The sequence below is a fragment of the Pogona vitticeps genome, chromosome 9 (genome assembly GCF_051106095.1).
Source record: "Pogona vitticeps strain Pit_001003342236 chromosome 9, PviZW2.1, whole genome shotgun sequence".
Taxonomy (NCBI): Eukaryota; Metazoa; Chordata; class Lepidosauria; order Squamata; family Agamidae; genus Pogona; species Pogona vitticeps.
Window position 1 is genome coordinate 1,777,655 of NC_135791.1, and position 23,350 is coordinate 1,801,004.

Genomic DNA, 23,350 nt, shown 5'->3' on the forward strand with positions numbered 1-23,350 from the left:
TCTGCTGCTGGTCTTTAAGGTGCCACAAAATGTGTTGTTTTTTTCACCCACCCACCCTTTAATTTTATCTTTACTGTAATTGGCTTGCTTTAAAAAAAAAAGCCCTAAAGTAAACGGAGGCAGCCGAAAAGGAGCGGCGAGATGGCCCCCTAGCGACCCCGGCGGGGAACTGCAGGAAGGGGAGGAAAGGGAAGGTGCGTGTCGCGCGCGGGTGACGTCATCAGGGCGGCGCGGTTGCCCGGGCAGCGGAAGCGGGGCTTGTACCCGGTTGTGGTGGAGGGGGGGGGGAAGAAGATGATGGGGCAGGAGGAAGAGGGGCAGCTCCTGCTGAGGAGGGTGCTGCTGCTGCAGGTTTGTGTGTGTGTGTGTGTGTGTGTGTGAGAGAGAGAGACCAGAATTGGGTTGGGGTGGGCGGGCTTAGGAGTGGAATTGCTATTGGGCACGGTCTGCCTTCCAAGCAAGAACATCAAATATAAAATTAAAGGGGGGGGACCCACATTGGAGGGCCAAGGGCGTGCCTGTGTGTGTGTGTGTGTGTGTGTTTATGTATGCCACCCATTAGGCACAAGCAGAAGCCTGGGTCGATTTTGGGCCCCTAGAAAGGGGCCACCCAGGAAAGCTTCCGAGCCTTCCCGAATTCTCTCCCTGTGGTGCCAGTGCTGCAAAACGTGGGGGGAGGGAAAGAAAACCCTTCCAAAAAGTCTTTCCCCCCCCCCTCAGCTCCCCCTGGTCTAGCCAGATGGGGGAAGCCGAAGTCCTTGAAAGCAGACTGCCTGTCACCCAGGGAGCAGGGGCCAAACAGGGCGCCACAGGATCCGGGCTCCATGGAGAGAGCTGTGTAAGCCAGCCCCCACCACCCCGTAGGTCCAAAACAAGGAGAAAGGAGGGAGAGAGGAAGAGCAGCCGCGCACCTTCATTCGGGCTGGAAAGGGGCCGGGATCCCGTTGGCCTGTTTTCTTCCCTGGTTCCTAAGGACTGACCGGTGGCTTTCTCGTGGATTTTCCTCCTAGGCTTGCATCCGGGGTTACCTTGTCCGGAAGAGGTTCCGAAGCATCCCGGAGGAATACGAGAGGATCGTAAAGGAGGTCGAAGGGAATTTGGAAGAGCTGCGGTGGAATAAGAGCCCTCTGCCGCGACCCGTGTTTCTCCCAAAGGTAGGACGGGCAGCGGTGTTTGTGTGTCTCAAACCCCTCTTGGCGAAAGCTGGCAGGATGGTGTACTTTGAATTGTATCGGGAAGTCCAGGAGGCAGAGGTGAGAAGATGGTGGCTTTGGTAAAAGACGGTGACGGGGCTGTTTCACGCCACCCTTCCGCTCTCTCAACTCACCTGCTCTCTTAGGGGCCCAGAATGGAGACGAACTGGAGGAGAGTTGCAACCGTTGCACCCACACATCTACCATTTTCATTGCTAGTCTCCTTGAGAGCAGGTGGTGCCTTTTACTAGCCTGCCAGAAGTCTGCAATTCTGGCAGTGGGACTGTGGAAGCCTAGAAACCTGGCTAGGAGACTCCTACGAGGCTAACAAAAAGCAGTTTTCCAGGCTAGCTACTTTTGTGAGCTTTGTGACAAAGTTGTACCTCTCTGTCTGAAGTCTGAAAGCTTTGCTGTGTCCTTGGCATTCAGCTGAACAGAAATTACCAACTGGATTAATTTTTTTTCTGTGCAGTTGGATGTGGTTTCCATGCAATAGGGTGGTGACAGATGTTTCAGGTTTGGGAAAGTAGCTGCGGTGCTCAGAGGAACAGCTGCCTCTTGTCCACCACACAGGGCTGGCCTCTGCTCGCCCTCACCATGTTTCTACTGCATAACAAGAGGCAAGATTGGGGTAGGTATATATCATCTTCTTCTCTTTCTTAAAGTGCTGCCTTCTTGTGTATCCTCTATTCAGAAATCCATAAAAAGAAAGGAGTTAAATGATCATGGGGCAGGATCCAGTAGAAGCGAGCCACAGGAGAAAGAGCAGACCCCTTGTCAAAGGAGGTTACTTCCTCAAAGAGAATGTGATGATACGGTGCAGCTTCTGAGCCGGCTTTCAGCCGATGTGGTGGCAGGTGTTGGAGCTGATGACCCGGGAGAGAATCTGGAACATCTTGGGGACAAGCGCTCTGAGGATGCTTGCAATGCGCCAGGAGGGAATGAGGAAGGCAATGTATCATCTGAATGGGGCAGCACCATCCTGGAAATGGAGTCTCCTGCATTAAGTCAAGGTGAGGCACCTGAGGTGTCAAATTTGAGGCTCTGAACCTCCTCCCAGTCTTGAAACCTATTTCCTGTTGCCATGCAGTGACTGTTTCTTTAGCACGATCCACCTCCATCGGAGCTGTGGAGTACACGGGGGTGCAGAGGTGGTTGGAGTACAGCTCCCACAAGCTCCCACTGTCACAGTAGGGAGAAGCAACGGGAGCGGCAGTCCCAGTGTCAGTCAGGGATGGGGGATCACTCTGCTGGACTTCATCGATCTGTTTTTTTCACAGAGCTGCACTTCTCCAAAGTACAAGAGATTCCCCAAACCGTGCCTGACCTTCAGCGGTACCGAAAGGACCTGGCCATGGAACTCCTGTGGTTGCAACAGGCGATCGTCAGCCGTAAAAACGTAAGCCCCAGTGGCCCCTGGGAGCCCCTGCCTTGTTTTTGTCTTGGGGGGATCCAGAGGGCAGCAGATGTTCCCCAGGCATTGTTCAAAATATATGTTTGAGTGCCATTTGTAGCTGATCTCCTTGTTTTCCTGTCCCTTCTCCACCCCACCCATAGTATTTGATCCTGAAACAGAAGTTGGGAAGCCCGCGGTGACTGCTGGTCTGGAGGCGTGAGCCCTTATCGCAATTTACCCACAAACTTGGAAACCTCTGCCCTTACCTGTTGTAGGAGGGATGAAAGATGGGGGCCTGCTGGGGCGATCTTGTTCCTCGCCACTCCACATGCTTCTTTTCTGGGATCAGCGCCGAAGCCCTGGGCAAGCAACAGTCAAGATGGAACTCTCTTCCAAATCCAAGGCCCACGTTGGGTGGGAGTTTTAACCGTAGTTGAGAAGACCGGAGTGTGTTGTGGAAGTCTCCAGTTTCTGTGGACTGAGGTTTTGCTGTTTTTGCAGGTGCAAAATCTGAGCTTGAGGACTTTACATGCATGATTTTAGCAGCCTTCTAGGACAAGCTGTTAGGGTCACAGCAGCATGTTCAGTGTGGGTCGTGGCTGCAGTGGATGATTTTGCAAGAGGAGTCAGATCTCCTGAGGTAGAGGTGGCTTCTCTGCAAAACCATGGTCTCATCACTCGACTCTGAAGGTTTCCAATGTCACTGTGATTTCTCCAGGGAAATCCAGAAATTCTTGGCTTTGACTTCCATACCTGGAAATGTCCGAATGTGTGTTTCTTCCTCTATCCAGTGGTATAGCTACAGTATTCTTTAAGAGTTTACTATGGCTGTTGCTCATTAGTTTCTGATTTTATTTCTGGATGGTGGGGTCTGCAGTACAATAGAAACTGTGCTAGCGTGTCAGAATCCCAACATCCTGTCTCTCATCATTGAATAAAAATGTCCAAAGTGAAACTGGTTGTAGAGACATATATATATTTCCCTCTGACTGACAGGCAAAGACCCACAATGAAATCACCATCTTACATAACCGAAAATACATCTTGTGGTGGTACCTTTATGGGGCAGCCCAATAGATATGCAAAGTCACACAAGCGTTCAGATGTTTATGCCTTATTGCAATCTGGATCTGGGCATTTTGAGTGTTTTTATGATCAACACCTATCCCCTTTTTAGTCTGACATCATGTCCATTGCCAGAGTTGTTAAAGCAGCAGCAGCCTGGTGGTTGGGAAGGGTGACTGCTCTGAAAAACGACTGCATGTCGAAGGCTTGGCTCTCAAGTGTTGGCCGAGCGAAGGACCCGCCCTGTGCTTGGCAGCTATGGAAACGGCAAGCGTCGCTCTTGGAATGCAGGTTGGCACACTCTGACAAAAAGGTTTTTTTGTGGTTTCCTTGTTGAAACTCCACGACTCTCCCCACCACACACAGACACACAAACCCAACTTTCAACCTGAGCCAAGTGGCTTCCGGAGAAGAGGAGCCGAGCCCTTGCGACCCCAGAGAGAGAAACGATGAGCTCGGGGGCTGTAGCCGTGGCACCTCCTGCCAAGAACGTGGTGGTGTATCGGAACGGAGACCCCTTCTTCCATGGCAGGAAGTTTGTGGTGAGCCAGCGCCGCTTCCTGACCTTCGAAGCCTTTCTCAACGAGGTGACTGGCATGATCCAGGCCCCCGTGGCTGTCAGGAACATCTACACTCCCCGATACGGGCACCGGGTCGCGGACCTGGGTGAGCTCCAGAATGGCCAACAGTATGTCGCTGCGGGCTTTGAGCGATTCAAGAGGCTCAAGTGAGTAGACTCTTGAGAGTCATCCACCTCCCGGGGGTGAGTAGAGAGGGGGGTGGTTGGAAAGAGAGAGAAAAGGGGACGCTTTAACCAGATCTAGAGATCCAGGAACCCCAGCCAAGACTTCAGCCTTCTCATCGCAAGGATGAGATGTTGAGCCCAAGTGGGAAAATCTAAGATTTCCCACGGCTCTTCGGCCACTGCATGCTTCTTCTTCCTCTGCTTTCCTTGTCTATTTTACCTTGAATGATCAGGTGGAATAAGCTGTGCTTCTCATTTCTCATTATGTGATTGAAGTATTCCAGTTTCCTGGATGTTATGAGCTAAATAGCCATAGCTGGCATCAGTTCTGTAAATGTTTTCTTCTTTCTCTTAACTGAGAAAGAGTCATGGAACTATGGTAACGGAAGAGCGCTCTCACTCTTACAAAGACAATATCCTGAACGGTTCTCAAATCTTTATTAGCTTTCTCTAAACCAAAGTTGGGGAATGTGGCCCTTTTTGGATTACAAATCCCAGAATCCCCCAACCATTGGTTTCCAACCTCTGCTCAAAACCATGGGCAACCTTTGATTCATTTCCCTCCTGGGTGGGCAAAGTGTGGTCTTCCACATGAGCTGTGGGATTGCAACTCCCATCCGCCCCAGCTGGCACAATCAGTGGATGAAGAACGCTGGGAATTGTATTCTAACACACCTGGAGGGCCACATCAGGCCCAGGTGCTCAGCTGCTGCTTGGATTGTGACAGCAGGCAGACCGCTGATGTCAACGCTCAATCGCATCACGGCCATTATTTACAGCGAGTCATTTCCCTTTGCTGGGTATAAGTGAGTCTGTCAGCACCCGGTCTTTAAAGCAGATGTGAAGCATTAGGCCGTCGGTTAATTGTCTCTTATCCGACAGTGCACTAAAAACACTTCAGATTCCTTGGTAGGTAACAATTTCTACAGGAAGCACAACAAATCTCTGATCTTTCGCAAGAAAGATTGGCCTGTGGTCCTCGAACCATAGCTATCACCGTTTGAAACGACTTTCTCGGCTGTGGCTGCACCCAAATGAAGGCTGGGATTTAAGATTGAGCTCACCCAGATGTAAAATTTAAATTCTTTATACACAGCCAGATCAATGGTGTTGAGCAATGTCTGTGTGGAGAGAGAGCTGGATCGTGAAGACCTGTGTTCGCCTCCGTTGGAGTGCATGCGCTTCTTCAGCAGGTGGTGCGGCTTCAGTTCCCCATCTGGGACGTGGAACCGTTCTACTCCCTCACAGGGCTGTCGTTCTATAAAGCACGACGCCGTCAAGGCTTGTGTCTGAGCCAAACTCCGTGCTCCCATTGGTTCACCTTTCATTATTTTCTTCCTTTCTTTACTTTGGCAGTTACCTCCACCCTGAAATGCAGCAAATGAAGAGGAAGTGGAAGAAAGATGATGTTCGGGTGAGTCCCCAAGCGCTGCTTTTTGAGTTGGTCAAGTCTCAGGGCTTAAGTCTGAGGGACTTGCTGCACGTTGAAAAAATGGCAGGTGGGGAAACCAGTCCTAGAGGGGGAGAGCGCACTCCAGGAGGAGAAAGTCCGATTTTTTTTTCCGTAGTGAAGAGGCTGGTCTAAAGTCTGGATTCAATAACAACATCTGCTGGGGTGTCGTGTTTATAGGGTTGTATAGCTCCCCAGCAACAACAGCATCCTTTACACACCCCGCTGAGGGCCACAGCAAACCACCCCCAAAGAGGCAGAGCTGTACGTAACTAGCCATTTTTGCCAGCTGGGGCATCCATTCTGGGACTGAAGGAAGGTATCTTGAAGATACTGGTTTGCTGCTTAAGTAATGATCATTTCACTTCTTTTATTTTGTTGTTGTTTCATGCTTTGTTTTGTGATAAGTCCCGGGGAAGTAAACACAGGCTGAATTTGCACCTCGGAGTAGTTGGGGAATTCCCTCTGTTGAGAAGAAAGTGGGTTAACGGATGGGAGCGCACGCCCCTCTTCCCATCTCTTTCATTCCCGGCATTCATTCTTCCTAGCGCTTGGCTCAGCCTTTCCGCTTCCTCCTATGTGTTCTTCTCACTGTCAGTTTGGGGTGTAAGCTCCTTTGGGCAGAATCCTGCCTTTTTGTCATGGTTTAGAGCAGCAAAACCACACACAAGGGATATGTAATTAACAGAAATCATGATTGATTGATTCATTGGTTGATTGGTTGATTGATTGGTTGGTTGATTGATTGATTGATTGATTGATTGATTATTGATTGATTATTGATTGATTGATTGATTGCTCTTCAGAACTACACTGGTCTCTCCCAGAGGACCCCGGTTTCCACATCGTGGAAGAGGCAGGTGAACTTACCCTGCATTATATAGTGAGTGTTTGTTTTTTAATTTGACGGGTTCCCGTTTGAACAGTAGGGTCACCCCTGGGCATCCTTTGGGGGGGGGGAGATAGTGAGAATATTTGGGAAAGGTGACAGCAGAACTTGTATATTTACTCACCCCTTGTGCCAGACCTGGTTTAAGCAGTGATGACAGATGGAGTCTTACCTGTAATTCATAAGAGCTTTTTTTTAAAAAAAAATATTTTGGTGTATAGGAAAAAGGCTACCAAGGGCTCATTGGGTAAAAGCCACACACACCGTCCTGTAATTGTGTGAGCTTCATTAAAACATTATTTCTGTAGCTCTTTTCCAATATGCTGAAAGTGCTGACTTCTTGATAATCCTCTCAAGAACCCTGCAAGGAAGGCCCATTTCACTTGCTGTTGGTGAAGCTGGTTCGTGGCTCTCCTGATGTACCCACGTTCGCTTGCTGCAAACCTTCAGGGACGGTGAGCAAAAATTTGCCCGCAGAACTTGTCCCTACGAATCTCCTTTGCTTCTCTCATCCAGCGTTTTCCGCAATGGGGATTTGCTAAACCCTCCCTTCCGTGTGATACTCAGCAACAGCACCCTGCAGGATTGGAACGCTGTCCTGAGACTCTTGTCTGAGAAGACACCGCTGCGCACTGGATCGGTTAGAAAGTGAGTCCCACCTTCCTTGTTAAAAACAAATGGGTGAAAGAGCATCTCGGGGAAAGAGGCTTCCGGATGCTGTTTTTCTTAACCCGAACATCAACTTCCCCCCAAAAATGGTTCAGTTTTAGTCGTTCTCTTTGCCAGGCTCTGCAGGCTGAATGGGGAGGTGGTCTCCAGAGGCGAGGATCTGGTGAGTGGGGGCTACTACGTAGCCGCAGGACTGGAAAAGTACAAGAATCTACCCTACGTGGAACTCTTGGTGCCTCCGAAGACTGTGCACCAGCCTTTCCGGTAAGTAGCCGAGGTCACGGGATCTTGGCTTGGGGGCCAGACTGCTGGGATGGGGGCCAAACGCTATGCACCAGTCTTTCCCTGGAAGTGGTGTGTGTGTGTGTTTCGTGTCCCTTAAGACTGCCTATATTACTCCTCCCCTGTTTCATCCTGAATACGCTGGATCCCATCTGATTTTGGGGAGCTATAAGCTGGCGTCAACCAGGCTGGTATTTAGGTGGGTGGCCATCTGGATCTCCAGGCCTGGCCAGGAAAACTGGTAAAGTCGACCCTTTCTTTGCTTCGTTCTTGTCTCTCTGTTTTTGGGGCTCCTGCGAATGTCCTGCTTCTGTGCTTTCAGGAACCTTCCCAACGTCAGGAGGAGGAACCGAGACGAAGAGGCAAGTGAGACCCGCCGCGCACACTTTCATAGCACCGCTGACCAGGGGTCTTGGCTTTCGGCTTCTAATGCATCTCTGGGAGAGAAGCGTGGCTTTGTTTCCTTGTCCGATTTCTCTGGCATGTGGCTCTGAAAGGTTTGAGTGCCTGGAGGCATAACAGTCTCTGAGCAGGAAATACTGTTTGCCTTCTTAAGGTGTGATCTGACCTTCTGTCATGGACCAATCGGTTTCTCATTAGACTTGGCAAATATGAAGCCTCTCTTGGCTCACGGAAGCCATGCATTGTGCAGGCCTATCTTTTGATAAGGGAAAAAATCCTTTTCTGAGGTCCCCCAGAAAGATCTCTGTTATCCTGGGTTATTATTCCAGGGAATGGTAATAATTTTTTTTGGTTGATTTTGTGTTCTCCTGAGAGAAATACAATATGTTATGTTATTTACCATAGACTGTGGGCTCAATCCAGTAATCTCTTAATGGTGCAAAGCCTCTCGGGGTGCACAGTGCGCCCCTTCGCCTCTCACTACTCCCAAAGTTTCCCCTTTCAACACGTGTTTGTCTGCAGTTTTCCAACACACTCAGAGGTAGATGGGACAACACTGCTCTGCTAAAACAGGAGTTTGTATAGACCAAAAAGCTGAAGTCCCGTTTTCCTTGAATTGTTAAGGATATTGAACAATTGTCCAAGAATGAGAACTGCACCAGCTACCGAGGAGGAACTGGCTACCTCTCTGGATGAATTCTTATTCTTTCGACCGTGGTTTATCGCAATAGGATAAATGATCCTTTAAAGTTTTTAATGGATGCTATAGAAGCATTACATTATGTTGTTGGCGTGTCGTTAAATGCTATAAACTGCCATGGATGGTTTAATCCCGGAACAGATATTTATGTCCTGAAATGCAGGATAAGGTGGGGCTGGGTGTGCAAAGAAAGTTTAGGGGCTCCTAATGCTGGACCTTTCTTTTCAGTTCAGTGAGATTTAGGTCGGCCTGAATTCCGTGGGATTCTAGTCGCCTGCCCTTATAGCAAATTCCTAAAAATCTTTCTTCTCTGGTGGCAAGGAGCTTATCGTTGGCTGGGTTGTTCAGTCTGTTATCTTTTTGCTCGCAGTTTGGCAAACTCTATCTGACTTCCCAGGATGGCTCCAGCGATTCAGCACTCCTTGAACTCCCTCCACAGGTAAAGAGACTACATGAACCTCTTTCTGTCCGGTCTTGAATTGTGTTTCAACGTTGATTTAAAATTGTGTTTTATGTCCTGAAACATCCTTCCACTGTAGGAGCACAGTCCGGCAGCAATAGTTGCCCTAGACCCTACTGTTTCTGCTCGGATTCCCCCATTCATCCTCAAATACTGTGCAAGTGGGGGAGGGCAGAGGTCCTGCAGCAGGTTTTTTTTGTTGCTATGGGGGGGCTACAACTGGAAGGGGAGGTGGACAAGGTTTGAATTCAACTACCGCTGGGGATCTGTTATAGATCATTGGGATCTACTGGCAGCTACTGATTTCACTTCTGTTCAGTGCTGATGGTTGTAGAGGTAGCATGAGCTCCTGGCTCAAGTCATGCATTGCTCTTGCAAACAGACTCTGCGCTGGAGAAAATGAATAGGTCCCCCAGGTGTTTGATGAACTACAAATACTATTATCCCTGGCTACTGGCTCATGGGAGGTCGTCCCCACATATCCATGGGAAAGCAAAGGCCCCCTTGCCCATCAGAGGGAGGACATGGGCCCACTCGTACATCAGGATCGGCCCTTAATTTCTTTTCCCCTCCCTCCATGGGGCTTCCAGCTGAATCTTCGACAGGTGCAGTCCACAGGAGTTGTGCCAGCAGAAAACAGGAGCCCACATTCCTTGGCGATGGCACCCAGACTAGCCAGGAAACACCCACTGAAAGAGAAGGAACCTTCCGTCTTTCATGCCAAGCCGGTCCTCATCAAGCAAAACCCACATCACGGATCATACCAAGAGAGAGGTAGAGGTGTATATATATATATATATATATATATATATATATATATATATATATATATATATATATATATATATATATATATATATATATATATATATATATATATATATATATATATATATATATGTGTGTGTGTGTGTGTGTGTGTGTGTGTGTGTGTGTGTGTGTGTGTGTGTGTGTGTGTGTGTGTGTGTGTGTGTGTGTGTGTGTGTGTGTGTGTGTGTGTGTATAGACATTCTGTAAAGCACAGCTGCACCCATAGATGTCATACCGGGAGGGTGGGCTGTGTAGGTCCTAAGAGGTCTTATGGAGAACGAGCGCGATCTACCCGACCAATCCAATTGGCAACTGCTAGGTGTTTTGGACTCCAGCTCCCATCATCCCTAGGCATTGTGCTAGCTGAGGATGATGGAAGTTGCAATCCAGTGTTTTATGAGGAGGGACCCAGGGAGACTGGTCTAACTCCCACCACTCCAGGAGGAGCAGGTATCCTCTTCAGGTGAGAATCTTCCATTCAGACTTTCAAAAAGAAAATGTTTGTGAATTGCAGCACACTCCAGAGGCGTTTGGGATTGCAGCTTCCATCATCCCCATCTGCCCCTGCAATAATAGGAGGCGGGAGGCTGCCACCTTTTTTTGTGTTTATGGGACACTGGTTAGGGGAACGGGAGGTGTGCTCATTATTTAAGGAGCTTCCTGAAAGGTGACTTGGTCTCGAGCAGCGTCTGTTTTGTAGAATCAGAACGACGCTCCTCCCTTCAAGGACAGAGACTGGGTGTTTTCTGCCGTCTTTCTGCTTCCCAAGGTGCAGGACATCCCAGGCAGAGGGTTGCTCATCCCAGGAGGGATTCAGGCCTAGCGGCAACTAGTCCGACTTGGGAGATCCCATTCTCTCCAGCCACGGGGCCCTAGAACGCACGTACGCATTCACTCGGGTGTTTCGTTTTCCTCTAGATGAAGACAGCATATATCAGATGAAAGGTCCAAGGAAAGAGACGGCAGGAGCTCAAGAAATAGGGGAGGATGAAGACACGCAGGTGGAATTGCCTGTAGACCAGGTAGGAAGGCTTCCATCCACCTGAGAGCTTTCTGCCTGGCCTGTTGCCTGTAGGCACTCTCGCCACACAAAACGAGCCGATGGAACGCCAGCGGGAGGCCCTTTTGGGGCTCTTAAAAGCCCCAAACGGTGGCTGTTAGAAGGTCTTGTTTCATCCTTGGCTGGGATCCCTAACGAACAGCAGGCACCTAATAGCATTTCATGGACTTTTGCTCTGGGTTGGAGTCCCGACAGCAGCAGGCCAGTGGTCGGAAGACGCTCCCAGTCTTCTTCTCATAATGTCCACCTTTTCTCCAGACTGCTGCCGAGACTGTGGAAGAGGAAGTTAAGCCCAAAATGGAAGTAAAGCCACGCAGGAAGGTAATCCTCTTTTGCAGAAAAACTGGTGTATTGCAGGTAGCACCAATGACCATTCCAAAAAAAAAAACTTATGCCATTTTGAGACCAAATGATCTTAAATAAGGTGGGTTTCCCTCCTCCATTTTGGCAGAAAGCAGTGTTTATTGTAGCAGTTTGGGTGTTTTCTTTTAAGGCAAGACCACCTTCCGCTCCTTTGCTTTAGCACTTCCGTCTCAGTTCAGCCCTGCTTCCAAAGCAACACAAGGCGTGCTGCTTATATACTTCCTCATAGTGTTCAAAGCATTAGCTGGCCGCTTTACAATTTAATTATGCAGGCCACACATTGCCCCCCACCCCTACCCCACCAAGCTGGGTACTCAGTTCACCAACCTTGGAAGGACAGAAAGCTGAGTCAGCTTTAAGCCGGCTACCTGAGGCTATCAGGATCAAACTCAGGTTGTGAGCAGAGCCCGGACTCCGTGTATGTTCTGTGCCATCAAGTCAGAACCAACTTATAGCAACCCCAATAGGGCTTTCAAGGTTGGTGAGACATCTCAGGAGTGGCTTTACCAGTTCCATTCTCCCAGATAGTTCCCATGGCTAAGCGGGAATCTGAACCCTGTTCTCCAGAATCCTAGTCCCCCATTCTATCCATACCACCACCCTGGACAGTTTGACTGCAGCCATAAAGCTTACTCAATGCTTAGTCCAGTGCTTTTGCCCCAATGTAAATCCTCTTTCTTTTTCAAACAATTCTTTGTTCAACAAAAAGGTTGAGAACGATGACAAGCTACAGAGAGCGCATGCCATCTGGATGTCCGCTGGTGAAGGAAGCAGCTCCAAAGCCCCAGTTCCATCCGGCTTGGAGGCCGACCACCAGAGAAGAGAAATAACCAGGCTGAAACGGAGGCCCCAGCGAACGTTGTCCGGCTGAGAAAGGAGATCCTAAAATGACTGCGTGTTTGCCCTCCCCCCTCCTTTCTCTACAGTTCTCTTATGGATGTTCTTAAAATAAATTTGCAGATCCACCCAGTATCAACTGTTCGGCGTTCACTTGATAGTCACAGAGGTGGGTTCTGATCAGGGGACACAGTAGAGCAGGGGAAATTTCTTAAGCTAACTGGAGAGTGACTAGTGCTCCTTACAAGTTTAAGAAAGAAAAAACATAAATATGGCAACAGGTAAATACCACACCTATCGCAGGTGGTGATCCTCAGCCCTGTGAGTACCAGTTCTTCTGTAATCGAAACAGAAGCGTTCAAGACAGAAGGTTGGGCGAACAGGGAACAATGTGGAAATAAGGCACCAGATTTAGCCACTTAAGGTTCAAACCATCACTTTGCATTGAAAAAGAACAATGCATCTAGTGTTAAGAAAATGAGGTTTTGAAAGTGAAGCCGAAGTATTAGAAACATTAGTTTTAAAATGTTACTTTTAGATGCATCTGTGGTCTTATGTGATACAAAGGAGTCAGCATGACTTCCAACTGGGAAGTAACAACGCCTCTGGGAGTAACAACAGCCTCAGAAAACCCAAACAATATTATTCTCAAGGGAAACGCTTCACATGGCAACAATGTCTGCGGCTCTAACTCATTTGCACACAACTGAATTTCAGAAACTCCAGAGAGACAGAGGGGATATTTATTCCCTACAAAAACAGGCTAAACTGTTCTCTTGCAAAAGTCCACAAATGGATTTGCATACAGATGCCTAATGCTTCCCGTGTTTTTTTTTAAATTATGTGCTGGATATCAAGATGGGAAGAAAGATGAGCTGCAGCTGTGTGACACAGAGGGGATGCTGAAATACCTCTTTGCTGGGACTGAGTCATCATCTGCTCTGAACTGCTGCCCAGCCAGAGAACAGGGTCTGTGAAGCCAACTAGTTCATCATGGGCCCCCGGGGGGGGGGGCACTTTAAAAGTGCCAGTTCCACCCTGTCGTAGGCTTTCTAGGCCTGTATAGGCGGAATCTTTTCAATGGAAGCGAATGCTCTTCCACCGCCTCCAGTCTCCGCTGCTGCCCCTTCACAGGCTCTTCTCCTCTCTGCTGAAGGCGATGCAGGTGTGCAATGATTCCTGGGCCTCATCCAGGCCGGCTGGAATGCCTTTTTGCACAACGTTATTCCCTGGAGAGTGCTGGACTATTCTGGCAGCCCCTTATTTTAAATTGTACAAAGCCCATGCGTTCTGTGGCTACTCCAGGACACGCTCAGGTGGCCCAGGGCGGCTCTTTGCAGGTGAAGGCTGAAAGATGTGCGAGGAGCTGACCCAATGCAGTTTTTCTGAACAGTCCCTAAGGGCTCTAAGCTGAATTAGTGTCCAGGGGGCCTCTTTGCAGCGTCCTGTGGCTCTTGAGACTGGAGCCCACTGTAGTATGGGTTGCTGTGCCACCAAACTCTTCCTTTCTCTCCAAAGAGGCTTCTCATGGTTCCTCACCTCCAGATCCAGCTATGCAGAGGCCAACTCCCAAGGTGGTGAGCAGCATTCCCACAGCAGCCCCTGGAGAAAAAGAACACACACAGGAAGTAAGCCTGGACAGTGCGGTTGGGGCCATTTGCTTCCACAGGGCTGGGGTGTGTGTGGAAGAAAGGAACACACATTGCTCAAAGGAATGCTCACTGTCCGAAGATTTCTAATGCAACAAGAGACACCGCTGCGGGTGACCGAGTTTGTGATACAATCAGCAAACCAGAGACTTACTTGCACCCCCGATGTTCTCCCCTAGGAGCTTCCCTGTTGCTAATGTGAAGATCAGAGCCAAAGAGTTGCAAAGAGGGACAGCCAAAGTCAAGTCTGAAATGGAAGAGGGAAAAGGTCATCAGGGATCACCCGAGCCAATCTAACAGAAATGACTCGGGACTCTGCGCTTCAGCCTCAGAGGTGGCAACGACTGAATTTATGAGTTCGTTAGAGTCTCAGGGGAAAATCTGCCCCAAGCAGAAGAGTCCCTAAGGTAGAAATACTTCCAGAATGACATGTGACGCACACTCAACTTGTGCAGAGTGGACTATTTTGCAGATGGGGGCTGGCTTCTGGATGCTCCTCTATGTTTTGAAGGAAACCCAAACAAACCAACAATCTGCCAGTGAGTAAAAAACTTATTAAGGGCATTCTTACCATGCTTGGTTCTTGCTGAACTACCTTTCCCCTTGCAGGGAGTATTCACTGCATTCAGATAATCTCCATACGTCCAGCACAGTTAGCACATATAAAGACCAGACTTAGAAGTGTTAGAAGCCCTCTGCCTATGGCTACTGTCTTGCAGTTCTTACCACAACCGTCTAAGGTTGATCAGAACCTGTCATGTCCTGAGGAGAAGGGAACTTAGTTTGTCTAGTGCTAGCTAGCAGGTTTAGGGTACCAATGAGATCTGAACAAAAGATATACCATACTTTCGGTACCCCCCCCCTTAAATCCCATGCATACCCTCCAGAAGAAGTAATTCGGGCCCAACCTGTGGATGCTAAAGTAAGATAGTAGACCAAGGAACCACACTGGTTGAGGACAAAAGGCACCACGTACTGCAAGGAAAAAAAGAAGGCACCATTGATAAGAGTCTCTAGGTTTCACCTAAGGAGGCGATCACAACTTTTTTCATTTCCATCGGCACATGATGGAAGCCAACCAGGGGGATTTGGGGACAGGATCAAATACCTTGTAGTTGAGGCAAAGAAATTTAATCTCTGCCAGCAACTGCAGGCTGTGGGTTCCTCTCTTCACCTTCTCCAGACCCTCCGTCCCCTGTTTCAAAAACGGGTTGGTTCCTCCCCAAAGCACGGCCACCAACACCAAAGCGGCAAGCTCACCTGCGGGAACAACAAACACCCTCAGATCACCCACAGTCCAGGAACTGTTCCGAATAATGGGGAATGAATAAATAACCCTTACAGAGCTATTGCTCCCCATATCTTTTAAACATGCTTAGAATGTGCTGTTTAGGAACACTTAACCCTACACATCCCAGTGGGCTTTACTTACGCTTGAAGCTTAAAAACACACACACACATGATGCTTAAGCGTGTTTTTAAAAAGCCCACTTATGCTTAACGTGTCTAATCTTATATATAAACACAGCCTGCCTCAAAACTGCCAATGGCCCTGATTCCTGTATCCTTTGGTATCTCTCTGCACTTCTGGTAGCCTCCCAGATGCTGCTGAACTGCAATGCCCATAATCCCCAGCTGATGGGATCTGGAGTTCAACCACCTGTGAACATCCAGACAGTGGCCTCTCCCCTGGTGCAGGGGCAGCACAAGACATGGGCTATCCTCATCATCATCAGACCAAATGATGATGATGACATTAAGAATAAAGAGGAGCTGGAGGAGGAACTCTTCCCCTACCCCGCGGGGTGACCGTTGGAGACGATATCTGGGCTTCGTGCAGCCTTTGGGGGCTCCTGGAACGCCTCCCTGCAAACCCAGGCCTTGGAAAAGTTACTTGCTTGGACTACAAAGCCCAGAACCCCCTCCCCTCTCCACGGATGCTGGGCCTTGTAGTCCAAAACGGCCAGGTCCCGAAGGAACCGGGAGTCACTTGATCATCGCAGGCACCTTGACGCAGAGAGGAGACCCATTCTGGAGGGGGAGGCCAGAGGCCCTCCTCCCGAGTAAGCGCTCCAGCCCTAAGAGAGGAACCCCCCCCCCGTCTTCCTGCCGCACCGGAAGCCGCTCCCTCACCCAGCGACGCCATGGCGACCGACCATAGAGAGTAGCGGGAGGGCGGTGGCAAAGAGAGGGCCGTCTGTGACGCGCCCCTCCAACTTCCGGTTCCCCCTTGGGCGTATCCGGTGGGGAGCGGGGCGGGGCGGGGCGCTGTCTTTCTCTCTCTCTCTCTCTCTCTCTCTCTCACAAACACAGGACGTGGAACGAAGCGGCTCTTCTAGGCCGTGAGGGGCCCAAAACGAGGGGCTCCATCGACAAAGAGGAGGGCCAGGAAGGGGCGGAGCGCGTCGCACGGAATCCGGAAGGCGCCTCCCTAGGCGCCACCCCCTCGCCCTTTGGCCCGGCGCCTCCGCCCCTCCCCTTCCGGTCTCCTGGCGGAAGTGGATCCCCTTGGTGGTGTTCCTCCTCCTCCTCGTTCTCCTCCCGGCCTCCAGCAGCCATGGTGAGTCTCCTCTTTCGGGGCCTCCCGCTCGTCTTTCCCGAGAGGGTCCCCCTCGACGTGGATGGAGCGGCGGTGGGGGGGTGGGGGCTCTCCCGCCCGGCGCACGTGTGCACGCCCAGACACGTGTGCTTCTCTTGCGCGCGTCAGGCGCCCTCGCCCCGTAGGGAGCCCTGAGCCGGCGAAGCGTTTCCGGGCTGAGAAAAGGCTCCCCCTCCCCCCCCCCTTTATAAAGGCCCGCAGGAGCCGGATCTTCGATTTTCCCCCACTCGATCTCCGCAGGGAGTTTTTCAGGGGGGAAGGTGGGGATTTGAACCTGAGGCCGCTTAGGGAAACTCGGGAGCAACTCTGGAGAAGGCCATCCATGTGCCTGCGTTTACCCAAGAGCATTTTGGGGATGACTCGTTCCTAGGGTCACCCTAAGTCAGGGGTTTTAAACTCAATTTACCTGGGGGCCGCTAGAGGCAGAGTCTGGGTGAGGCTGGGCCGCATCAGATTTTCCGCCAAGCGGAGCAAGAGCCCAAGGAAGCCGCCCAGGAGTTTCCTTAGCCGACAGACAGGGAGGGTGGCTGGCAGGCTGCAGTTCTGGATGGACCAGGGTGTAAGAGGTGCTGCCTTGGGAGAGAGCCGGCGAGCGAGGCAAGGCTTTTTTTTTTACTCTTGACAGTAGAGGATGTGTGGGCGCTTTGGGGGGGGGCAGGCAAGGCGAGGGCCACAAACTATCATCTGGGGGGGGGGCGCAAATGGCCCTCAGGCTGCGTGTTTGAGAACCCTGCCCTAAGTCAAAGGTGACTAGATGGGATGGGACAGTGTGGAAAAGGAAACAAGCGATAGTGCTGGAAGATGAGACTCTCGGGGGGGGGAGCAAGGGAGATTTGGGTGACGGCTCGGTCAGAGGGTCGCCATAAGGTGGAGGCAACTTCATGGCCTGCAACAGCTGCTCCTGAGCCCTAATTAGACTCCCCTTGCCCCTCCCCCACAGTCTCTCACAACCCTTATTTCTGTACGCTGCACACATCAAAGTATAATCCATAGTCATTGTTATGGGCCACCCAGTGGCTTCTGCCACAGCTTATACAGTTTCACTTACTCTGGAGTAGAATCCCAAAAATATTTCTCCCATGGTGTTTGAACAGCGGCATTCAACCTCTGCAACCTTATTGTTTAGATTAGCATCTAAGAAGCAAATATTCTCCTAAACTGTTTTCTTTATTCCCCTCCACAGAAGCCTATCCTGTTGCAAGGCCACGAGAGGTCGATTACTCAGATCAAGTATAACAGAGAAGGAGACCTCTTGTTCACAGTAGCCAAAGACCCGGTATGTTTTCCTCGGAAAGGTTAGCCTTTCCTATACAATCCCATCTGTGAATGTAGGACTGAATTCAGGATACTGGATGATGACCATCAGAAGCTCTTCCTGGCCAGAAACCTGCATATTTCAGTATCCTGTTGAAATCTATCACGGTCGTTACGGGGTCCAGACAACAGTGGCACAGAGGCTGTGTCTTTGTAAATGTCTGTTTCCACAGGGTTTGGAGAGAAAATGGTTCATCTTTGACATTCCAGCTGATCTTTGGGTGGTTTATGGCCTTCTTCTCCTATTCTGGATGTGTGCGTAATAATGCTTGACATACTGACTTCTTTTCTCTTCACCAGATTGTTAATGTTTGGTACTCTGTGAACGGCGAAAGACTTGGCACATACAATGGTCATACTGGCGCTGTCTGGTGTGTGGATGCAGACTGTATCTTTTGGTTTCAGAAGGCAGCTTTATCAGATCACAGCTTCTCCAGAATAGACTCCCAAGTGTTCTTAACTTTTTATGTTAAGTAACTCGGACACCGGAAGGGATTATTTTGGCCCGAGTGACACTTCATTGTGTTTGTTACTTAAGACTAGTTTATTCTTCTTACGGATACTGGTAGATTAACTGTCTGTAGCAACCAGGAGACCCGTGCCGGCCTTTAATAGGTTTTCATCCCGTGCGTGAGGTGGCCACAGTAATGGGTGGCAAAGATGTAGAATTAATAAGCAGATGATAGGAAGGAGTGTAACGCCATGGAATCCCTAAATGCTTCTAGAATGTGGATTGTTTACTTGATTTTAGTGATGCAGTTAGTTGGAGGGTTTTATCATTAAATGTGGTTTTGTTATCATTCTTCTATGAAGTTGTCAGCTGCCTTGAGTGCTATTTTTGATAGAAAGGTAGGAGATAAATACATAACTAAAGCTTGCTCCCAGCCAGTGTAGCTCACATTCGTATATTAAGTCTTGTCTCACATCCTCAAAGGCTGGAAGGTCATGTGACCAGGAAACAAGACACCCTGTCTGAGCGTTTGTTCTCATAGTAACCCCATCTTCGTTTTCTGCTTTGAGACATTTCATGTATTTTACATTTGGATTCCCTAACTGCTTCTTCAGGGGACACCAGGCATGTGTTAACAGGCTCTGCGGATAACAGCTGTCGGCTCTGGGACTGCGAAACAGGTAAGGTACAGAAAGAGGGTCTTTGGACAGGCAGAACAGAGGGAGGGAAACCCAGTGAGCAGTGAGGCAGGATGGAAGATGGGAGCTGGGGGAACACAGAAACGAGCACCACGAGATCCCCCATTTGGTGCTTGTGTGGATGAACAAGCGATGATCCACGTGGTTCTGTGAGAAAGGTTGAACAGAATATTGCAGGTAGCCCATCCTGAACTTTGAGATCTTAGAGTAGTGCTTTAAAAAGAATGACACAGCACTTGCTTCCTCAAAAATGGAGTCGTATTTGTATCGCATCAACAGTAGCACTAGCGTGTGCGATTCCCAAGTAATTTCATCAGGCTCCATTGTGGTCCTTTATGGTGTAGCCACCATCTTAAGCCATATTGGGGAAAAAAGTGGAATCTGGCTGGCACACAGGTGTACACAAATGTTTATTTTCAGACTCTCCTGATGTTCAGCACTGATCAGATAGGTCTAGTAGATGTTTTTCTGTTGGGGGTGGGGAGGAACTTGAGCGTAGAAAACAGATTTACTTGGGAATCGACCAGATAGTAAGGCTGGAGAGCCTCCTCCTTTCTCTTCCTCTTTCCCTGCCTCTGGCAGCTAGCCAGAGAGACAGGGCTAGGATCCACAGGCCAAGAGTGCTGCGCGCGGAGATCAGGCAGCTGTGTCATCCAGGCCTACCTCCTGATTTTATGCTCCACGTCTAGGGAAGCAGCTCGCGCTGCTCAAGACCAACTCAGCCGTGCGAACCTGCGGCTTCGACTTCGGGGGAAACATCATCATGTTTTCGACGGACAAGCAGATGGGCTACCAGTGTTTCGTCAGCTTCTTTGACCTCCGCGACTCCAGCCAGATCGGTAAGGCCTCTGGCCAGAGGAGCCAGGCAGGGGAGGGGGAGCAGTTCCTGTTTTCAGAGCCTTAGCATGGCTTCATCTCCTTTTGTCTCTCTTGGTCCACCCGCAGAAGACAATGAGCCCTACATGAAAATCCCGTGCAGCGAATCCAAAATCACCAGTGCCGTTTGGGGTCCGCTTGGAGAGTTCATTATTGCTGGGCATGAGAACGGGGAACTGAACCAGTTCAGTGCCAAGGTTAGTGTGGGTTGGAATGGTTGTGTTTGTTTTTTTTTTAGCACCACCAGAGGCGAGCGAAACCAAAGGGACCACCTGGCCGGATCACTGTTCCTTCCTGCAGTATTTTTACCCGCTTCTCTGTGCCTCGCAGGCTTTGCAGTTACCACCTAGTTTATCGTAAGAAATGCCAACTCAGGCAGAAAGGTCAATCCCACAATCCCAGGGTCAGTGTGTAATCCCAAGGGAGTTCCCCTTTCTAGTCTCTGGTCAGCTCCAAACCTGCTGAGTTTTGGCAAGACGTCCATCTTGTGCGCCTTCAAACTGTGCCACCCTCTGCTCCTCTGAACAAGGATGACGTAAGGCAGACTGAAATAATGTAAAGAAATGCTGAAAATGGGCTCTGTTCCTCTTAGCAACATTATGCTTGGAAATGGAGAAGGGATAGGCTTTGCTTCATTGCACTTCTTTTTCCCTTTTCTCCTAGTCCGGGGAGGTGCTCGTGAACATGAAAGAACACACCAAACAGATCAACGACATCCAGACGTCACGAGACATGACCATGTTCATCACGGCCTCCAAGGACAACACTGCCAAGGTGCGTCTGGGATGCTTGATGGAAGGATGAGTCTCCGGTCCTTGTTTTTCTCTCGAGAACCAGCGATACGGTTGGCATTTGAGAAAGATTCTCCTTGTCTAGAGGCTGCGTAGAGAGACCCTTTGTAGGGCAGAGAAGCCACGGAGGCCTACGAGGCCAGCTCTACCGAAGGCTTCCCCTCTCTCTAGGTCATGGTTCAGCCGACAGGGGAAAGTGAATGGGAAGAATGCCTCGGGTCTGTCATGAGCATTTCTTGTGCTTTGTCTGGCCCCTTGTGAGCTATAGAACAAGCTGGGAATCCTGGCTGTTGGACTGAGGAGCTGAGGGGGTCGGGGGAAGAGGCGGGATGCATGTAGATGGCGTAAGAGCCCTGGGTTTCTCGGTCACCAAGTGAACCTTCAGGAGACCTTCCAGGAACCAGGATGGTGGCCGATCTGTTCTGGCCTTACGCACGGTGGACTGAAGCTCAAGGTCTCTGCCGGCCGCTTGTGCTAAAACTCCCGTTTCTCCCCTTGCAGCTGTTCGACTCCACGAACCTTGATCACCTGAAGACCTTCCGGACGGAACGGCCAGTAAACTCGGCCGCTCTCTCCCCGATCTTTGAGCACGTAGGTTGGCGGGCAAGAGGGGGTCACCCTTTTATTCTCCCTGGGGCAGGCCCTCCTCAGTAGCTTGAGCCTCCCCGAGGTTGAAGGAATAAATTCCTCTGGTGCTCCATCTCTGACATCTTCTGAACACTGACTGCCTCTTGTGCGTTGCCTGCTCTCCTTAGCTCTGGCGGGTTGTGGAAATGGAGAGGGAAACTAAGGAGCAAGGCTGCGGACTGGAGGAGTGATGGGGGGGATCTTTACCAAACTGTTTGGGGACACCTAGATAGGTCACAGTTGATAAGAGTAGAGAGAGGCAAACGGTGGCTCTCTAGAGCAGCCATTCTTGGCGCTGGGTTTTCCCCTGCCACAGCCATAAACACAACATGAAAGAAATACAGGCCGGATCAGGACTGTATAAGTCACATAAAGAACCTGCCGAGGTGGTGTGTGAAGAATTGTTTCCAGACTGTGGCCCCCTTCGAAGGAGCCAGGGCTGTTGTAATCAGCTGCCTCGTCACCCCTGGTTTAATGAAATTGTCCCCCCCCCCCGCCTTGTCGTGTTGCTGGGGCGGGAAGAGTGGAGTGGGCCTCAAGACTATGAGTGTACAACGGTCCAATCTTGGGCGTTCAGAGGCTGCATTGAGTTCCCCTGAGCGGTCACCTCGTGCCTAAGGAACAAGATCGAGGTATGCCCCTTTTTCCATTTCCTCAGGTGGTGTTGGGAGGCGGACAAGAAGCCATGGATGTGACAACAACCTCCACCAGGATCGGCAAGTTTGAAGCCAGGTGAGTGGATCTGCTCGTGTGCCGCTTCTGTAAAGCGGTGACGGCGACGCTCTGTTCGTTTCGCAAGAGATCCGGCTCTGGCGTCCAGTGCCTTGAGCGGTGGCAGTGAAGAGACGTTTCTGTTTTGTCTGTTCTCTGTTGGTCTCTTTGGGGTTCATCTTGCCTCTCCTTGTGACACGCTTTAGGTTCTTCCACCTGGCCGTCGAGGAAGAATTTGGGAGAGTCAAGGGCCACTTCGGTCCCATTAACAGCGTCGCTTTCCACCCCGATGGAAAGAGGTGAGGACGCCAGTTGTTCGTCTTGGTTTTCCGGGCGGGCGGTTGAGAACCTGGAACCCCTGACGATTCGGCTTTTGTTCTGTCGTTTTCAGTTACAGCAGCGGCGGTGAGGACGGCTACGTCCGTATCCATTATTTCGACCCCCAGTACTTTGAGTTCGAGTTTGAAGTGTGAATGAGGCCTTCCTGCGTCCTTTCGATCTCGACAGTTTCAGCAGTGCCTGAAGTTGTGGTTGTTCCTGAGCTGAGGCATAATGGAGAGACAAAGCGAAGCAGAGGGTAGCTGTTGCTTTATTCCAGGGTGGCTTTGGGGTGTCCTTTTTCTCCGCTCTCAGGAACAGTGACTTCCTGCCTGGTTTGGTGTATTTATAGAAATAACATAGAAGGAAGTAATAAACTCATGTTTCCAACCACAGTAGAAGAGTGTGTGAATTTTGTTAGGTCCCTTCCTCTCCAACCAGTAGAATTAAGTCTTTTTATGGTGATTTCTTTAACATGTGCTGTTCCTACATTCAGCTGCAGAATTCAGGCTGCCTTAATGCAGGGTTTTTATTTATTTGCTACAGCGCAAGGTAATTATCACCTAAATTTAAACTGTCATGTGACAGGACTAAACAGCTCTCCCGAGAGGGGCAGAAACTCAGAAGCAAAGCGTATGGTAAAGCGTGCAGAACACCCTAGATTTGGCAGCCTGCAGAAAATTTCTCTACACCTGAATCTGCGTGAGCATGGGGGGGGGGGGGGTTGCCCTGCTTCCCCAACCGGTCCACGCTGTTAAAAAGGTTGGGGACCACTGGTTTAGAAGCAGTGGTCTAAATCAGGTTAGATATCCCGGATGCAGTAAACCAGTGGGCTCAGTTGCTGACTTGGTAAATCAGCGTGTCAAGCCTATTAAAATTCAATGGGTCTACTCTGGGATTACTAGTTGGGTTCAGACTTCGAGTCTAATCCTGTACAAAATTCTCTTGCGCGTACAAACGCGCACACACACACACAAAATGCAACACAGGCTGGG

General features: G+C 50.0%; 4 protein-coding genes across 7 annotated transcripts; 3 read left to right on the forward strand and 1 right to left on the reverse strand.

Annotated features, from left to right (window-relative positions):
- Positions 1-205: 205 nt before the first annotated feature.
- On the forward strand, positions 206-3,544 carry IQCC (IQ motif containing C). The gene is made up of 5 exons (XM_020800624.3): positions 206-351; positions 1,011-1,154; positions 1,888-2,206; positions 2,474-2,592; positions 2,751-3,544. The coding sequence occupies exons 1-5, from the start codon at positions 295-297 to the stop codon at positions 2,787-2,789; spliced, it is 678 nt and encodes a 225-aa protein (XP_020656283.3). The 5' UTR covers positions 206-294; the 3' UTR covers positions 2,790-3,544.
- A 220-nt stretch (positions 3,545-3,764) lies between these two features.
- On the forward strand, positions 3,765-12,456 carry DCDC2B (doublecortin domain containing 2B). The gene is made up of 11 exons (XM_020800613.3): positions 3,765-4,381; positions 5,756-5,813; positions 6,656-6,732; positions 7,255-7,386; positions 7,525-7,671; positions 8,012-8,051; positions 9,162-9,230; positions 9,842-10,025; positions 10,980-11,083; positions 11,380-11,442; positions 12,194-12,456. The coding sequence occupies exons 1-11, from the start codon at positions 4,104-4,106 to the stop codon at positions 12,353-12,355; spliced, it is 1,314 nt and encodes a 437-aa protein (XP_020656272.3). The 5' UTR covers positions 3,765-4,103; the 3' UTR covers positions 12,356-12,456.
- A 586-nt stretch (positions 12,457-13,042) lies between these two features.
- Positions 13,043-16,272, reverse strand: TMEM234 (transmembrane protein 234). Of its 4 annotated transcripts, none has more exons than XM_078379852.1 (5): positions 16,104-16,272; positions 15,079-15,274; positions 14,879-14,945; positions 14,125-14,217; positions 13,043-13,923 (listed from the first exon to the last, which is right to left on the reverse strand). In XM_078379852.1, the coding sequence occupies exons 1-5, from the start codon at positions 16,127-16,129 to the stop codon at positions 13,847-13,849; spliced, it is 459 nt and encodes a 152-aa protein (XP_078235978.1). In that variant the 5' UTR covers positions 16,130-16,272; the 3' UTR covers positions 13,043-13,846. The 4 variants fall into 4 exon arrangements, with proteins under 4 accessions (XP_078235978.1, XP_020656275.3, XP_078235976.1 ...); XM_020800616.3 differs by having other exon boundaries at positions 15,079-15,230; positions 16,104-16,258; XM_078379850.1 differs by having other exon boundaries at positions 15,079-15,230; positions 15,978-16,258.
- Positions 16,273-16,321: 49 nt separating this feature from the next.
- Positions 16,322-22,750, forward strand: EIF3I (eukaryotic translation initiation factor 3 subunit I). Its single transcript, XM_072979825.2, has 11 exons — positions 16,322-16,530; positions 17,753-17,845; positions 18,184-18,271; positions 18,949-19,014; positions 19,722-19,871; positions 19,978-20,105; positions 20,572-20,682; positions 21,201-21,290; positions 21,985-22,058; positions 22,244-22,336; positions 22,429-22,750. Exons 1-11 carry the CDS (start codon positions 16,528-16,530, stop codon positions 22,508-22,510), a joined length of 978 nt encoding a protein of 325 aa, XP_072835926.2. The 5' UTR covers positions 16,322-16,527; the 3' UTR covers positions 22,511-22,750.
- The last annotated feature ends 600 nt before the right edge of the window (positions 22,751-23,350 follow it).

What these genes read in the sequence shown, in the direction of transcription:
- IQCC (XM_020800624.3), top strand. Translation starts at nt 295, where the DNA reads ATGATGGGGCAGGAGGAAGAGGGGCAGCTCCTGCTGAGGAGGGTGCTG. An exon ending in GTCTCCTGCATTAAGTCAAG is followed by an intron (nt 2,207 to 2,473) that starts GTGAGGCACCTG and finishes TTTTTTTCACAG; the next exon opens with AGCTGCACTTCTCCAAAGTA. An exon ending in CGATCGTCAGCCGTAAAAAC is followed by an intron (nt 2,593 to 2,750) that starts GTAAGCCCCAGT and finishes CCCCACCCATAG; the next exon opens with TATTTGATCCTGAAACAGAA.
- DCDC2B (XM_020800613.3), top strand. Translation starts at nt 4,104, where the DNA reads ATGAGCTCGGGGGCTGTAGCCGTGGCACCTCCTGCCAAGAACGTGGTG. An exon ending in CGCACTGGATCGGTTAGAAA is followed by an intron (nt 7,387 to 7,524) that starts GTGAGTCCCACC and finishes TCTCTTTGCCAG; the next exon opens with GCTCTGCAGGCTGAATGGGG. An exon ending in ACTGTGCACCAGCCTTTCCG is followed by an intron (nt 7,672 to 8,011) that starts GTAAGTAGCCGA and finishes CTGTGCTTTCAG; the next exon opens with GAACCTTCCCAACGTCAGGA.
- TMEM234 (XM_078379850.1), bottom strand. Translation starts at nt 16,116, where the DNA reads ATGGCGTCGCTGGGTGAGGGAGCGGCTTCCGGTGCGGCAGGAAGACGG. An exon ending in TTCTTTGCCTCAACTACAAG is followed by an intron (nt 14,946 to 15,078) that starts GTATTTGATCCT and finishes TTTTCCTTGCAG; the next exon opens with TACGTGGTGCCTTTTGTCCT. An exon ending in TCTTACTTTAGCATCCACAG is followed by an intron (nt 14,218 to 14,878) that starts GTTGGGCCCGAA and finishes CTTCCATTTCAG; the next exon opens with ACTTGACTTTGGCTGTCCCT.
- EIF3I (XM_072979825.2), top strand. An exon ending in CTGGTGTGTGGATGCAGACT is followed by an intron (nt 18,272 to 18,948) that starts GTATCTTTTGGT and finishes CTGCTTCTTCAG; the next exon opens with GGGACACCAGGCATGTGTTA. An exon ending in GCTCTGGGACTGCGAAACAG is followed by an intron (nt 19,015 to 19,721) that starts GTAAGGTACAGA and finishes CTCCACGTCTAG; the next exon opens with GGAAGCAGCTCGCGCTGCTC.